At 68.0% G+C, this 15,797-nt stretch overlaps 1 protein-coding gene across 1 annotated transcript; it reads left to right on the top strand.

The window, feature by feature from the left end:
- The first annotated feature begins 496 nt into the window (after positions 1–496).
- ABCA7 (ATP binding cassette subfamily A member 7) lies at positions 497–15,716 on the top strand. The gene is made up of 51 exons (XM_051810905.1): positions 497–547; positions 2,114–2,213; positions 2,331–2,424; positions 2,628–2,769; positions 2,847–2,974; positions 3,038–3,159; positions 3,235–3,429; positions 3,534–3,623; positions 3,719–3,953; positions 4,031–4,170; positions 4,249–4,365; positions 4,521–4,700; positions 4,843–5,051; positions 5,149–5,325; positions 5,524–5,746; positions 5,850–6,071; positions 6,173–6,377; positions 6,446–6,562; positions 6,735–6,906; positions 7,063–7,194; positions 7,317–7,456; positions 7,533–7,670; positions 7,806–8,017; positions 8,142–8,214; positions 8,449–8,651; positions 8,795–8,843; positions 9,040–9,102; positions 9,536–9,553; positions 9,703–9,857; positions 9,934–10,058; positions 10,132–10,230; positions 10,420–10,615; positions 10,721–10,815; positions 11,075–11,107; positions 11,429–11,534; positions 11,615–11,689; positions 11,914–12,083; positions 12,150–12,327; positions 12,413–12,528; positions 12,698–12,842; positions 12,930–13,053; positions 13,145–13,274; positions 13,353–13,473; positions 13,556–13,618; positions 13,695–13,801; positions 14,084–14,225; positions 14,301–14,435; positions 14,512–14,615; positions 14,730–14,822; positions 14,903–15,140; positions 15,215–15,716. Exons 2-51 carry the CDS (start codon positions 2,145–2,147, stop codon positions 15,353–15,355), a joined length of 6,756 nt encoding a protein of 2,251 aa, XP_051666865.1. The 5' UTR covers positions 497–547; positions 2,114–2,144; the 3' UTR covers positions 15,356–15,716.
- Positions 15,717–15,797: the final 81 nt, after the last annotated feature.

The raw sequence follows: 15,797 nt of genomic DNA, 5'->3' as shown, positions 1-15,797 counted from the left end.
AAAAACAAACCCTTTCAACATAAGCAGGAGCTGGTCTCTGGTGTAGGCGCCTTGTCAGGGCTCAGACGGGTCCCCGCCTGCCTGGGGAGTGGGAACTGCTGCAGACCTGGGTGAGACCCCCGGAGTCCCGGGATGGTGGGGCGGGAGGCTGCGTGTCCCGGTGGGCCGAGCGGGAGCCGGGAACGGGATGCCGGGTTAAACGGATGTGGGGTTGATAGATGTGGGATTACCGGTGCCGACGGGACCGGACGTGCCGTGCCTGTCCGGGCAGGGACCCACCTTTCTGGGGGGAAATGCTGCGTTTCGGAGAGCCGCGGGGCGGGGCGGGGCGGGGCGGGGCGGGGCGGGGCGGGGCGGGGCGGGGCGGGGCGGGGCAGAGGGTCCGGGCGGGGCTCCCGCTCCTCGCACCTCCCCGAGCCCCCCCCGCCTGAGCGGCCCCTTTAAGAGCCTTCCCGTGACGTCACGCCCGCGGATACTTTGTAGCGCCGGGAGGGGCGGGGCCTGCGCGCGCCCGGCGGAGCCGCGGGGTCTCTTAAAGGGGCCGCAGGTAACGGGGGTCCCGGGCCGGGGGCTGCGGGGGGGAAAGGAGGGGCTGTGTCCCGGCTGCTGCTCTCGGCCGTGCAGTGTTCTCCCGGGACTGTCCGCACCTCCCCGCCCCCCTGGGGCTGTCCCCGTGCCCCCATCGTACCCCCGAGCTGTCCCCATCTCCCCCGTGGGCTGTTCCTCCTCGTCCCCTCGAGCTGTTCCCATGACCCATCCGGGGCTGTCCGTGTGTCCTCCGGGCTGCCCCCGCGTTCCCCTGGCCCGTCCGCCTCCCGGTGACTCTGCAACCCTTCCAGAGCGGGGCTCCGTGCGGCGGAAGCGGGTCGAGGGGTGCCGGGGCCGGGGGATGCCGGGCCGAGGGGCGCCGGGGCCGGGGGATGCCGGGCCGCGGGCGGCCGCGGGCGGGGGGTCCGCCGGTCCTCTCAGTTGCAGCGATGCGGCGTGTTGGTCCGCGTGGGATGAGTGAGCAGATTCCCGCGCGAAACCCCCTGGGAGGATCCCGGGGTTCTGTGGCTGTTTTGTCCCGAAAAGTGCCGCAGCACCTCCGGTTCCAGCGGATGGGGACCCCCAGACACCCTCACTCCGGCAGCCGTCCCTGTTCCCTCGTGTCACCCCATCTGCCCTGGTGTACCCCCGGAGGAATCCTGGCCCCGACCCTCACTCAGGCCGATTAGGCGGATTTCCCAGCCGGGATCCTAATCCCGCTGCCCGGTGCCCGCTTATCCCGGCTGTGCCCGGGACCCGGCTTAGCCCCGGGGGCGGGCGGGCGGCTGCGGGCGCGGGGCGGCGGGTGAGTGCAGGGCTTCGCCGGCTCCGAGGGAAAACGAGCAGCAAGGGGGGGGCCGGAGTGTCCCGGCCTCGCGGTGACCGGGGAGCCGCCCCGGAGCTCGGTTCTCCTGGGGCGTGGGTGGGTGCACCGGGCGGAACTCTGCGGGTTGGGTCGTGCCGCCGCCGCCAACGGGCTGGGCACGGAGCCGCCTTGGCAGCGCTTTGCTGTCCTGCCCGGGGGCTGCTGGCCCTTCTCCAGGGGTGAGTGAATTCCTAGGAGCTGACAGAAACCGGGCTGGTGCTGGGAAGGGTCAGAACTGAAGCTCTGGGGTCCCAGCACAGCTCGAGAGGTACCCGCTGGACCCGGGTGTGGAAGCTCGCGCCTCGAGCCCACTGCACCAACGCAATTTCCCTCCTGTGGTGCTGAGGGTCTCACAGAAACACCCACCCACACCCCTCCCATGGGAAAACTGGGGCACGGGCAGGTCCCTGCCTCCCCCGGGCTGCCCAGGTCGCCAGGGCTTGGAGCCACACCCCGTGCTGGGCTGCGAATCCCGCTCGTGGCTCCTGGGCAGAGCTCGTGCCCAATTCCACTGCTTTTGGTTCAGGAAAGAATGGAATTTGAGGCATTAGCTCCGGAAAGGAGCTTTTCTGCAGGAATGCCGTCCAGCTCCTGCCAGCCCCGGGGCTCAGCCCTGTGCCCAGCACTTTGCCCGGGGTGTGATAAGCCCTGACCCAGAGGGAAGTGAGGGCCCCACAGTTGCCCCCAGCTTGGGGCTGAACCCCCTGCTCTCCCCCGCAGCCGGAGCCGAGCAGGGCCCGTGCCCCCCACCATGGCCAGCTGGGGCACCCAGCTGGGGCTGCTGCTCTGGAAGAACTTCACCTACCGCCGGCGGCAGCGGGTGAGTGGGTGACTGGGGTGTGGGGCACCCTGAGCCGCTGGCTCCTGGCACAGGGGCAGGCAGAGCTCTGGGCAATGATGGGAACAGAGATCCCCCCCAACTGTGGGTCTCCCCCAGATCCAGCTGGCCATCGAGATCCTGTGGCCCCTCTTCCTCTTCCTCATCCTGATCTCGGTGCGACGATCTCACCCACCCTTCAAGCAGCATGAGTGTGAGTGTCCCCTGCCAGACCACCCTCTGGCTGGTAATGACCCCCTGTGCCTCCTGGGACCCCCCTGTGTGCCCTGTATGGGAGCCCTGTGGAGTGGCACCAGGGGAGACAAACACAGGAGGTGATCAGACCATGGGGACTTGCTGGTATGTGGGATCCCGGGGATCCCATGCTGCCCCTGGACCTGCCTCCCTCTCCCGCAGGCCACTTCCCCAACAAGGCACTGCCTTCAGCAGGGACCCTGTCCTGGCTCCAGGGCATCATCTGCAACATGAACAACCCCTGCTTCCGACACCCCACGGCGGGAGAGGCCCCCGGCGTGGTGGGCAACTTCGACGGCTCCATGTGAGAGGAGGGGCTGGGGGGTTGGGGGGCAGAGCAGGGCTGGGCCGGAGTCTCACTGCCCTCCCCGTGTCCCACAGCCTCTCCCGCCTCCTGTCCGAAGCCCGGCAGGTCCTGCTCCGCTCTGACGGGCAGCGGCTCCTGCACAGCTTTGCCCGGCTCCTGCCTGCCCTGCGCCGGCTCCGGGAGAGCGGGAACCAGCAGGAGGGTGAGCACCGGGAGTGGGGGGTGCCGGGGAAGTGAGACCCTTGGCTGACCCCTGCCCCTCCAGCCCTGCCAGTGAGGGAATACCTGAGAGAGGACGAGACCTTCTCACGGTTCCTGCGGACCAACACGTCTCTGGCCCCGGTGCTGGTGGATGAGCTGATGGGGGCTCGGCTCAGCCCCCGCATTGTGAGTGTCAGCGCGGTGCCCTCTCCCAGTACCCACGGTGCCAGTGACTGCATCATGACTGCCCTCTCCCTCCAGTTCTCCCTGGCGGGCATTCGCCTCCCACTGAAGGCCCTGGTCTGCAATGCCTCGGAGCTGGGGGGATTCCTGGCGGGGGGCGACGCCGCTTCCACCCAGCGCCTGCAGCGAGGGCTCTGTGTCCTACCTGGCCCCCAACTCCGTGCCATGGAGGGCTCCTTCCTCTCCCAGTTGGACTTCCCACGGCTCGTGGCGGTGAGCTCCCAGCCTGGCCGGGTGCTGGGTGCTGGAAGGTGACAGGGCAGAGACTCCTGGCCCGTCCAGAGTGGCTGTGACTCCCTTCCCATGTCCCCTTGTAGGAACAGCTGAGCTCAGACGTGGGTGGAATTGCTGGCACCGTGGAAGCCTTGGGCACCTTCCTGCGGGATGCAGCATCCCTGATGGAGGAGGTACCCCCGCTTCCCCTGCCCCCTACGCAGCCCCACACTGACCCTGGGTGCCCCGTCCCTGCCACCCCACTCCACTCCCCATCCCACTCTCCCAGATCTCCTCCATGACCAGCCTGGCTGAGCTGCGGCGGGAGCTTGAGGAATTGAGGGCCCCCAACAGCAGCACCCCCGGAGCGGGCGCATTCCCAGCCCTGTCACGCATCGCCTGCGGTCACCCCGAGGGTGGGGGGCTCAGGATCCCCTCCCTCAACTGGTACGAGGACCACGACGTCAAAGCCTTCCTGGACCGCAACAGCTCGGAGCGGAGATCGGCGGCCTCGGGCAGCAGCAGTGAGCGGGGGCTGCAGGGGGGGCAGCAGGGACAGGGATGGGGGCTGGTGGCGAGGGCTCAGCTCTCCCTCCCTCAGGTCCCTTCTGCCGGGAGCTGCTCCTCAGCCTAGAGTCCAACCCCTTCTCACAGATCTTCTGGAGGGGCATCAAGCCCCTCTTCGTGGGCAAGATCCTGTACACGCCACCCGGGCCCGGCCCCGACAGCGTCATGGCCGAGGTGAGTGGGGGCTGTGAGGGGTCTGGGGGAGGAATTGAGGGGGTCTCAACCAGGACCTGCCTCATCCCTCTCACCCAGGTGAATCGGACCTTCCGGGAGCTGGCAGTGCTGGGGGAGGTGGGGGGTGCCTGGCAGGAGCTGGGACCCCGGATCTACACCATCCTCAACAGCAGCCTGGAGATGCAGGTGCTCCAGGTGTGTGACCCCAGACCCCCCCATCGGGGACCAGGCTGCCATGGGGTGCAGGATGGGGTGTGGTGGGGGCAGCTGGGGCTTCTGGACAGGAGTGGGGTGGGATGCGACTGGAGCAGGGTGGGCTGCATGGCCCCTGCTACCCTGGTGCTTTGCAGGAGCTGCTGCTGGCCCCGGGCACAGCCCGGCTCCTGGATGGGTTCCTCAATGGCACCTCCTGGAAGCTGCCAGAATTGGCCACGTTCCTGGCGGGGCCGGCAGCCGGGCCAGGGCTCACCTGGCACCAGGTGTACGCTGATGTGGACACGGTCCTGAGCACCCTGTCGCAGTTCATGGAGGTGAGTGTCCTTCCATTGTGGGCAGGCTGGGCCCCTGCATCGGCTGAGCCCTGCCTGCCCTGCCTGTCCCTCTGTGCCTGCTGAGCCCTGCCTGCCCTGCCTGTCCCTCTGTGCCTGCTGAGCCCTGCCTGCCCTCCCGTAGTGCATCTGCCTGGACAAGATCGAGGCGGTGGCCACCGAGGAGCAGCTGGTCGCCCGGGCCCTGGAGCTGCTGGAGGAGCAGCAGTTTTGGGCAGCCGTGGTCTTCCAGCCTCCCATCAACGCCACGACCCCTGCGCTGCCCCCCCATGTCCACTACAAGATCCGCATGGACATCGACGATGTCACGAGGACCAACAAGATCAAGGACAGGTTGGGGGACACCCGCCCCGCTGGTCTCCATGGCCTCCCGAGCAGCCTGTGCCCGTGGTGGGGGATCCCTGCTCCCAGCACTGTGCTCTGCCCCCAGGTTTTGGGACCCAGGCCCCGCAGCTGACCCCTTCAGCGACCTGCGCTACGTCTGGGGGGGCTTTGTCTACGTGCAGGACCTGGTGGAGCAGGCAGTGGTGCGGGTGCAGACGGGGGCTGCCCCACGGACAGGGGTCTATGTCCAGCAAATGCCCTATCCCTGCTACGTGGATGATGTGTGAGTGGGTGAGGGACGGCCCCGGCCCCCTGGGACCCTCGAGTGATCCCCCAGTGCTGCAGGGGACGTGTCTGAGCATCCTACAGCATCACTGCCCCGGGGAGGTGGCACAGGGCTGGGCGTGTCCCGCTGTCCCTGGCCCTGCGGTGGCCAAGGGGTGTTGAGCAGGGCATGGAAGGGCTGGTGGCATCTCCCCAGGTTCCTGCGGGTCCTGAACCGCTCGCTGCCCCTCTTCATGACGCTGGCCTGGATCTACTCAGTGGCCATGATCATCAAGGGGGTAGTGCACGAAAAGGAGACACGTCTCAAGGAGACCATGAAGACCATGGGGCTAAGCAGCGGGATCCTCTGGCTCAGCTGGTTCCTCAGCAGCTTCATCCCCTTCCTCCTCAGTTCTGCCCTCCTCGTCCTCATCCTCAAGGCAGGTTGCAGGTCTCAGGGGACAGTGTGGCTGACACGGGGAGCACTGGGACTGGGAGCCAGCACGGGGGGCTCCGCAGGATCCAACCTGCCTCCATCCACAGCTGGGAAACATCCTGCCCTACAGCGACCCGGCCGTCATCTTCCTCTTCCTCGGCACCTTCTCGGTGGCCACCATCAGCCAGTGCTTCTTCATCAGCACCTTCTTCCCCCGCGCCAACCTGGCCTCGGCGTGCGGCGGCATCATCTACTTCTCCCTGTACCTGCCCTACGTGCTGTGCGTGGCCTGGCGCGACTACATCACCTTCCCTCTGCGCGTGCTCGTGGTGAGCGACGGGGCTGCCCCTCCCCAGTGCCCCGCGTGGGGCCTTTGGGCTGCACCCCCTGGGCTGGGCTTTGCCCACACCGCTGTTCTCGCCGCCCCCAGAGCCTGCTGTCCCCCGTGGCCTTTGGCTTCGGCTGCGATTACTTCTCCCTCTATGAAGAGCAGGGAGTGGGTATCCAGTGGCACAACCTGGGTGCCAGCCCTGTGCCAGGAGACCCCTACAACTTCGCGGTGGCCATGGGGCTGCTGCTGCTGGACGCCGGCCTGTATGGCCTGGCCACCTGGTACATCGAGGGCGTCTTCCCAGGTGAGCACAGCCCCCTCGGCCACTGGCAGCCCCCCAGCCCTGGCCCCGCTCAGCCCCCTCTGCTGCAGGTCAGTATGGGATCCCCAAGCCCTGGAATTTCCCCTTCCTGAAGAGCTACTGGTTTGGAGAGTTGTCCTCAGCTGGGCACCCCCTGTGCCCCACCAGCCCCCTCGCTGCACCCCAAGGTGAGTCCCTGCCCACCCCAGAGCCCTGTGGCCGAGGGCAGCAGCCACGGAGCAGGGCTGGAGCCCTCCAGCCTGGGCCTTGCCCTCCAGTGGAAGGTCCTGCACCCTGTGGCAAGGGGTCCTGCCCCCAGCGAGGGGTCCTGCCTGGGATGTGACTCCTGGTGGCTTCCAGTGCTGGTGGAGGAGCCGCCTGCCCAGCTCCAGCCCGGCGTCTCCATCCGCAACCTGGTGAAGGTTTATGGCAGCAGTGGCCGCGCGGCCGTCAACGGGCTGAGCCTGGACTTCTACGAGGGGCAGATCACGTCCTTCCTGGGCCACAATGGCGCCGGGAAGACCACCACCATGTGAGCCATGGGGGGGCTGCGTGGCCATGCCTGGGGACAGGAGCCGAGCTTGGCCCTATCTCCACCCGGGTCACCGTATAGGACAGGACACCACAGCCTCAAGCCCTGCTGCTCCTGTGCTCCATGACCACCTTTCCCCACCACTCCCCCATCCAGGTCCATCCTGACTGGCCTCCTGCCCCCCACCTCGGGCACTGCCTATATCCTGGGCTTGGACATCCGCTCTGATATCGACACCATCCGCAAATCCATGGGGATGTGTCCCCAGCACAATGTGCTCTTTAACATGTAGGCAGGGGCGGGCGTGTGGGGGGAGTGATGCTGGGCTGTCCCCTCAGACCCTACCCCCCTCAGACCCTACCCCCCTCACCCTGCCCCCCTCACCCTGCCCCCCTCACCCTGCCCCCCAGCCTGACAGTGGAGGAGCACGTCTGGTTCTACGGGCGGCTGAAGGGGCTCTCAGAGCAGCAGGTGCAGGAGGAGATGGAGCAGCTGCTCCAGGACACGGGGCTGCCCCACAAGCGCCGGGAGCAGACCAGGAACCTCTCGGGTGCGTGCGGGGGACAGGGCGGGTGCCCGAGCGGGGGTCGGCGGCCCCGGGTGCCCCCAACGCTGTTCCTCTGCAGGCGGGATGCAGCGGAAGCTCTCGGTGGCCATCGCCTTCGTGGGCGGCTCCCGGGTGGTCGTCCTGGACGAGCCCACGGCCGGCGTCGACCCCTTCTCCCGCCGCAGCATCTGGGAGCTGCTGCTCAAGTACCGCAAAGGTCAGCGCTGGGCTGTGAGCTTCTCCCTCTGAGCCCTCCAGCCCAGGGGGAGCGGGGGGGACGTGCTGGTGGGAAAAACCCACCATGGGGGGACCAGCAGGAGGGTCCGGGATCAAGCCTCCTCCCTGCCCCCAGGCCGCACCATCATCCTGTCCACCCACTACATGGACGAGGCAGAGCTGCTCGGGGACCGCACGGCCATCATCTCGCAGGGCCGGCTCTGCTGCTGCGGGTCCCCCCTCTTCCTCAAGGCCAGGCTGGGCACCGGGTACCACCTCACCCTGGTGAAGCGGGAGCGAAGCGGGGCAGGTGGTAGCACCGGTGCTGTCCCCGGTGTCACCAAAAAGGTGGGTCCCTCAGCCCCGAGGGGGCTTCTGCCAGGGTCAACCAGTGCCTCCATCCGGGGACTGGGGGGCACGGGGGGCCAGGTCCTGGCGTGGGGTGCCAGGCTCCGGCTGCCCTTTCCTGCAGGATGGCAGTGACTCGGAGCGCAGCAGCGACACGGGCCTGGGCAGCGAGCGGGGCAGCGAGGCCAGTGCCGTGGGTGAGGGTCCCGGCCCCTGTGGCTCCCCCCAGCTGCTCCCCTGGGGGGGCTGGGAATGCACAGCCCTGCCTCTGGCTCCTGGCCCCCCTGCACTGGTGGGGCAGAATGGGGTCCCCATCCCCTCCAGCTCTCCCAGGGACCCTAAGGCTGGGATGGTGGGCACGTGCCTGCTGTGGCCAGCTGCACCAGCCAGTGGCTCCTGGCCCAGGTTTCCAGCCCTCCCTGTTCCCCCAGATGTGGCCCAGCTGTCTGCACTGATCCAGAAGCTGGTGCCCGGCTCCCGGCTGGTGGAGGACATCGGGCACGAGGTGCTCTTTGTCCTGCCCTACAGCGGGGCCCGGGACGGGGCCTTCGGGGAGCTGTTCCGCGAGCTGGATGCGCACCTGGGGGAACTGGGAGTCTCCAGCTACGGCATCTCCGACACCACCCTGGAAGAGGTACCCAGTGGGGCTGTGGCCAGGGGCTGCCCATGGCTACCCATGGCTCCCAGGGGTCCCACCCCCTGCCCATTACCAAGGGCTTTCCCCCACTGGGCTGTGGGAATTGGTGTCATGTTTAACACCAGCCCCCCATCCCCCAGATCTTCCTGAAGGTGGCTGAGGACACGGGGCTGGACACTGACACTGCAGGTAAAACCCCTCGGTCCTGGCTGGAGCTGAGCTCTGGGCTGGAAGGGGGGCCGAGGAACAGAGGGGTGGGGGTGTCCCAGCACTCTGTGTGTCCCTCCCAGGGCCAGGGTCCCTACTGGGAGCACCTGTGGGTGCAGGGAGGTGTCACAGCCTGTAACATGGGTCCCACCCTGGCATCTCATCCCCATTTTGTCAGGCACCAGGAGAGGAGCAGCTCCCGGCGAGGTGGGGGACACAGATGTGGCCGATGGGGAGCTGGGTAAGGAGGGGGGAGCTGGGACCCCTGAGCTGCTGCTGGGTGTTCCCCACCTCCACCCCTGGGGCTGGGGCTGTGGCACATGTCCATCTGGGCAGGCATCCATCCAGGCAGGCATCCCTTCGGGCAGGGGGGTGCTCAGGGACCCTCGTGCAGCATTTCTACCTCCCAGTTTTGGGGTGCCCCCAGAGCCAGGATCCAGGATGAGGGTGGGTTTGGGGGAACCCAGATGTGAGCAGAGGTTGGGATGGGACATGAAATCCCAGGAGGCATATCCAGCCCCCTTCTCCTGGAGATAGAGCTGGCGTGGGGGCAGTCACAGGAACCTGGGGGGCTGTGATGGTTTGGGGTGCCAGCTCTGCCCCGGGTGGGTGCTCACCCCGGCCGGGACGGCACGGCACGGCTGTAACCCCTCTCTGCTCTCCTTTACATTGAGCCAAAGGAGCCCGGCGAGGTAGGACCCGGGGGCCGGGGGTGCTGGGGGGCTCCTGCATGCAGCATGCCATCCCTGCTGAGGGGGGGATGCCTCTGCCAGCACCCACCCCGTCCCCCCGTGCCCCACCTGGCACGAGCCCCTTGCCAGACGTGTCTCTGCCCTGGCAGCGGAGGAGCCCCGGGAGACAGACCTGCTGCGGGGGGCGGCGGGGCGGGCCTGCGGCAGGGTGAGGGGCTGGGCGCTCGTCTGCCGCCAGCTCCGCGCCCTCTTCACCAAGAGGATGCTCCACGCTCGGCGCAGCACCCGCGGCTTCTTCGCACAGGTAGGACCGGGATGGGGCCGCGGGGAGGGGATGGGGCAGGGGGTGTGGAGCCGACCCTGACCCCCGGACCCCGCAGATCGTCCTCCCCGCCGTCTTCGTCTGCATCGCGCTGCTCTTCAGCCTCATCGTGCCGCCCTTCGGGAAGTACCCGCCGCTGCAGCTCCAGCCCTGGATGTACGGGCAGCAGTTCACCTTCTTCAGGTGTGTTCCCAGCCTGCTGCCCCCCGTGGCCCCATCCCCACTGCCACCAGCTCACTCCTGTGTCTCCTGCCAGCAACGACGCCCCGGGGGACCCCGACACCGCCCGGCTGCTGGACGCGCTCCTGGCCGAGCCCGGCTTCGGCACCAAGTGCATGAAGGAGGCGGGGCAGACGTGAGTGTCCGCGGGATGGGGGCTGGAGGGGACAGCCAGGCTTGACCCCCCCTCGGTGCCCGACCCCCTCGGAGCAGCCCTGCCGGCCGGTGCGATGCCATGGGACCCCCAACCATCCCCGTGGTGGGTCCCGATGCCTCTGGCTCACACCAGGCTGGTAACAGAAGGTTTCTCTCCCCGGCTGCCCAGGACGGGGCTGTGCCCACCAGCTTCCCACCCCGATGGCTTCTCGGCCCCCTCAGCCCCCCCGTCCCTGCTGGACGCGCTGTGGCGCCGGAACTGGACACAGGCTGAGCCGTCCCCGCCGTGCCAGTGCAGTGGCCCGGGGGCACACAGGATGCTGCCCGAGTGTCCCGAGGGGGCCGGGGGGCTCCCTCCGCCCCAGGTAACCCCTGCCCAGCGGGGGCAGCCCCAGAGCTGCAGGGGCAGGCGATGCTCCGGGGAGGCCACGGGGCCGAGTGTCCGTCCAGCCCGTCTGTCCATCCCCCAGGTGCAGAGGGGCACAGGGGACATCCTGCAGAACCTGACGGGCAGGAACATCTCTGACTACCTGGTGAAGACCTACCCCCAGATCATCCGGCAGGAGTGAGTGCTGGGGCTGGAACACCCAGGGACACTGCAGGAACACCGTGGGGACACCGAGGGACCACCCCAGGGACACCTGGGGAAGGTGGCAGGGCGTTGGCACAGGGTGCCACTGCCGTGGCAGCAGGGAGGGACACTGTGGACCAAAGCACGGGGGAAGGGGACAGTGATGGGAGTGTGGCCAGCTGAGCAGGCGCTGCCCTCACATCCCCTCGGGGGGTTTCTGTCCCCCCTGTCCCTCCCACCCCATTTCTTTCAGGCTGAGGAACAAGAAGTGGGTGAACGAGCAGAGGTGAGCTGGGCAGGGGCTGGGGGCTGGCACAACTGATCCAGGGTGAGGCAGGAGATGCCCGTTGGGGTTGGGGAGAGCCTGAGTGGTGGCTGGGCAGAGCTGACGCCCATCCAGCCTCAGCCCTCTGCCTTGTGCCCCTCACCATGGTGCCTGGGTGGGTGGAGGGTTGAGTCTGGGCAGGGATGGCAGTGGGAGATGGGTGGCAGGTTTGATAGAATGATGGAACTGTAGAATCTCCTGGGCTGGAAAGGACCCACGGGATCCTGGAGCCCAGCTGGCAGTGGGTTCTCGGGCAGGTTTGGAGCCCTGTTTCTCCCCCAGGTACGGAGGTTTCTCCCTGGGTGCCGGCGGCTCCCAGGCCCTGCCGTCAGCAGCAGAGGTGGATCGGGCGGTGCTGGAGCTCCGGGCACTGCTCAACATCACCCCGGTACGTCTGGGCTCAGGCCCCCAGCTCGGCTCCCATGCCCTGGTGCTGGGAGCCCCCTCCTCACCCTGTTCCACACCCAGGGCAGCCCCTCGGATCGGCTCCTGGCCAACGTCAGCCGCTTCATCGAGGGTTTGGATGCCCGCAGGAACATCAAGGTGCGCCCAGGGCTGGGAGTCCCACGGGGGCGAGAGCTGGGGGGCAGTGGGGATGTGGCACCTGGGTCCCTCCGGGGGTGGAGCAGCCCAAGCAGGACCAAAAGGCTGGGGCTGGAGGGGAGTGGGTGGCACAGCAGGTGGGGATTGGGGTGCCACGGGCACAGCCAGGGGCAGTGCCAGGGCAGGTGGGGGGCTCTAAGCTGCCGGGCCCCCCCGTGCTGCAGGTCTGGTTCAACAACAAGGGCTGGCATGCCATGGTCTCCTTCCTCAACGTGGCCAGCAACGGGCTGCTGCGTGCCCGGCTGCCCCCCGGCACCGACCCCACGCGCTTCGGCATCACGGCCACCAACCACCCCCTCAACCTCACCAAGGAGCAGCTCTCCGAGGCCGCCCTGTGAGTGCCAGGGATGGGGGTCCCGCAGACCCTCCAGCCCCTGCTGAGCCCTCCCCTCCATGGCAGGATGGCCACCTCCGTGGACGTGCTGGTCTCCATCTGCGTGATCTTCGCCATGTCCTTCGTCCCGGCCAGCTTCGTCGTCTTCCTCATCGAGGAGCGGGTCAGCAAGGCCAAGCACCTGCAGTTTGTCAGCGGGATGAAGCCCCTCACCTACTGGCTGGGCAACTTCGCCTGGGACATGGTGAGGATGGGGACGGGGACAGGGACCAGTTCCTGGGGGAGCAGGTCCCACCCCTGACCTTTTCCCGGCTTCTCTATCCCCCCAGTGCAACTACCTGGTCCCCGCGCTGCTGGTCATCCTCATCTTCCTCTGCTTCCAGCAGAAATCCTACGTGTCCTCGGACAACCTGCCCTCCCTGGTGCTGCTGCTGCTGCTCTACGGGTGATGGGGCAGCAGAGCCCAGCGGGGGCAAGGGGGGCACGGGGGGCTCTGAGTGGGGCTGGGGGCAGCTGGGGTGAGGGGGATTGTGGTGCTGGAGGGTGGGGGGTGTTTCGTGTCCCCCAGGATGGGGGGGTGCATCTCAGCCAGCCCCTGCCTTTCTCCCTTGTAGCTGGTCCATCACCCCCCTGATGTACCCAGCCTCCTTCCTCTTCAGCATCCCCAGCACTGCCTACGTGGCCCTGACCTGCATCAACCTCTTCATTGGCATCAATGGCAGCGTGGCCACCTTCGTGCTGGAGCTCTTTGTGGACCAGGTGAGCCTTGGGATACCCTGGATCCCCTGTCCCACTCCCATGGGGCCAGTGCCAGCTGACTCACCCCTCTCTTTGCTGCCCTGGTAGAACCTCAATGACATCAACCGTGTCCTGAAGAAGGTTTTCCTCATCTTTCCCCACTTCTGCCTGGGCAGAGGCCTCATCGACATGGTGAAGAACCAGGCGATGGCCGATGCCTTCGAGAGGTTTGGTGAGTCAGGGGGTGTCAGGGCTGCTCCCCCTCCCCAAAGCCTGGCCAGCTCGGGGGTCCACCCCTCCTACAGCCCCTCTTGTGCTCACAGGGGACAGGCACTTCGTGTCCCCCCTCTCCTGGGACCTGGCAGGGAAGAACATGTTCGCCATGGCCGTCGAGGGCATCATCTTCTTCCTCTTCACCCTCCTGCTGCAGTACCGCTTCTTCCTGCGGCTGGGGTGAGCCCCGGCCGGGGGTGCCTGGGGGGCTCCTGCGGATGGGCAGCCCTGGATGTGCCCCTGCCACTGTTCCCCCAGGCCACGGGCTCCGGAGCTGCCCTCGCTGGGGGACGAGGACCGGGACGTGGCCAGGGAGCGTGCGAGGGTGGGCAGCAGCCCCCCCCAGGGCCACCTCCTGCTGCTGAAGGACCTGACCAAGGTGGGTGTGTAGGGCTGGACCCCCCACAGCCCCCGACCCCCGTGAGGGATGGGAGCACCCAGCGCTGCCTCTCCCCACTCAGGTGTACCGGCGCAGGAAGGCTCCGGCCGTGGACCGGCTCTGCGTGGCCATCCCCCCCGGGGAGGTGAGGGACAGACGGACGGATGGATGGCACTGTGGGCAGGGCCGGGGCTGCTGGTGACCCTGCTCTGTCCCCACAGTGCTTTGGCCTCCTGGGGGTGAACGGCGCTGGGAAGACCTCGACCTTCAAGATGCTGACGGGGGACACGGAGGTGACGCTGGGGGAGGCCTGGCTGAAGGGGCACAGGTGGTGAACGCAGAGGCCCCACGGCTGCTCCCCCTCTCTGTGTCCCCACAGCACCTGTGCCATCATCCCCATCCTGTGCTCCTTCTGGTCCTCATCCTTGCGGTGTGCTTGTGCTCACCTTCATCCTCATCCTCATCCCTGCAGCTGCTCGTCCCTATTCCTGCAGTGTCCCTGCAGTGTCCCCCGCAACATGCTCATCTGTCCCTGTCCCACGCTTACCTGTCCCCATCCTGTGCTCCCCTGTCCCCATCCCCAGTGTGCTGACCTGTCCCTGTCCCACAGTGTGCTCACCGACCTCCAGTCTGTCCACCAGCACATGGGTTACTGTCCCCAGTTCGATGCCATCACAGACCTGCTGACAGGGCGGGAGCACCTGGAGTTCTACAGTCGCCTGCGTGGGGTCCCAGAGGAGGAGACCCCCAGGGTAGGGCCCTCATCCCGGCCCCCCCAGCCCAGGAGACCCCCCCCCTCACCCCCTCACCCCTTCTGTCTCTCGCAGGTGGCTCAGTGGGGCATCACCGCGCTGGGGCTGGGGCCGCACGCGGACCGGCCCGCGGGCAAGTACAGCGGGGGCAACAAACGCAAGCTCTCCACGGCCATTGCCCTCCTCGGCTGCCCCCCCGTCGTCTTCCTGGTGAGGGGGGCAGCGGGGGGTCCCACAGCAGCACCGGGGTCCTGCCTGGGCTGACCCTGAGCCGGGGCCGTTGCAGGATGAGCCCACGACGGGGATGGACCCGCAAGCCCGGCGGTTCCTGTGGGAACGCATCCTGGGCGTCATCCGGGACGGCCGGTCCGTGGTGCTCACGTCCCACAGGTGATCCCCCACCCAGGGTCTGCAGCCCCCACAGTGGGGAGCAACCCCTGCGCCCCCGGGAATCCCCCAGAGGGGAGCTCCCCTCTGCCCCGGGGTCTCACTCGTGCCCCCCAGCATGGAGGAGTGCGAGGCGCTCTGCACCAGGATGGCCATCATGGTCAACGGCCGGTTCCGCTGCCTGGGCAGTGTCCAGCACCTCAAGAACAGGTACCGGGGTGGGGAGCTCGGGGGGCTCCTTGGGGCGGGGCTGTGGCCAGTCCCCGCAGTGGTGTCCCCTCTGCCCGCAGGTTTGGGGACGGGTACACGGTGGTGGTGCGGGCGGGCGGCCCCGGCCCAGCGGCGGTGCAGGCCCTGCTGCAGCGGCACTTCCCCGCCATCGTGCTGCGGGAGCGGCACGGGGGGCTGCTGCGGTACCACCTGCCCGCCCGCGCCGCCCCCCTGGCCGCCGTCTTCAGCCTCCTGGCCGCCCACCGCGGCCCCTGCCACATCGAGGACTACTCCGTGTCCCAGACCACCCTCGACCAGGTGATGGGGCACGCAGGTGTGGGGCTGTGGCTGGGGGTCCCGTGGCACTGTCTCTCATCCCACCATCCCCGCAGGTCTTTGTGCACTTTGCCCAGGAGCAGAGCGACGGGGACCCCGGGGAGGCCGTGGCACCAGGGCAGGATGTGGCCCCCAGCCCTGGGAGGAGGCTGAGCACGTTCCTGGAGGATGAGAGCTACCAGGAGAGCGCTGTCTGAGCGGGGAGTGGTGCCCCAGAGACCCTCACAGGCCACTCCCCAGTCGTCACTGCAGCACGAGCTGGGGTCACAGGGCTTCGGGGCACCCCAGACCCCCGGAGCTGCACACGGAAGGCCTGGGCACATCCTGCCCACTGGCATGGTTTCACCATCCCGTGGGACAGTGGGTGCTGGGGAGTGTCAGAGCATCAGGACAGGGCTGGCCCCAGATCCCTGTGGGTGGTGCCCTGTGGGGAAGTTGATCTGGATGGGGGGTCCGGGGCTGGCCCTGGGACCCCCGCTGTCCCCGGGACCCCCACTGCTCCCCACCGGAGCCGAGCTTGCTGTAACTGAGCAATTCAATAAAGACCCGCGGTACTGACGGGGGGCCTGATTGCCCTCGCCACGACACGACCCCACCAGGGGACAGGGGGCACAGTGGGACAGGGGGCACAGTGGGACA

This window comes from Manacus candei, unplaced genomic scaffold (assembly GCF_025592945.1).
Source record: "Manacus candei isolate 608988 ecotype Guabito, Panama unplaced genomic scaffold, ASM2559294v1 h1tg000080l, whole genome shotgun sequence".
Lineage (NCBI taxonomy): Eukaryota > Metazoa > Chordata > Aves > Passeriformes > Pipridae > Manacus > Manacus candei.
Note: the sequence above shows the minus strand (reverse complement) of the source record. Positions and strands in the feature narration are given on the sequence as shown.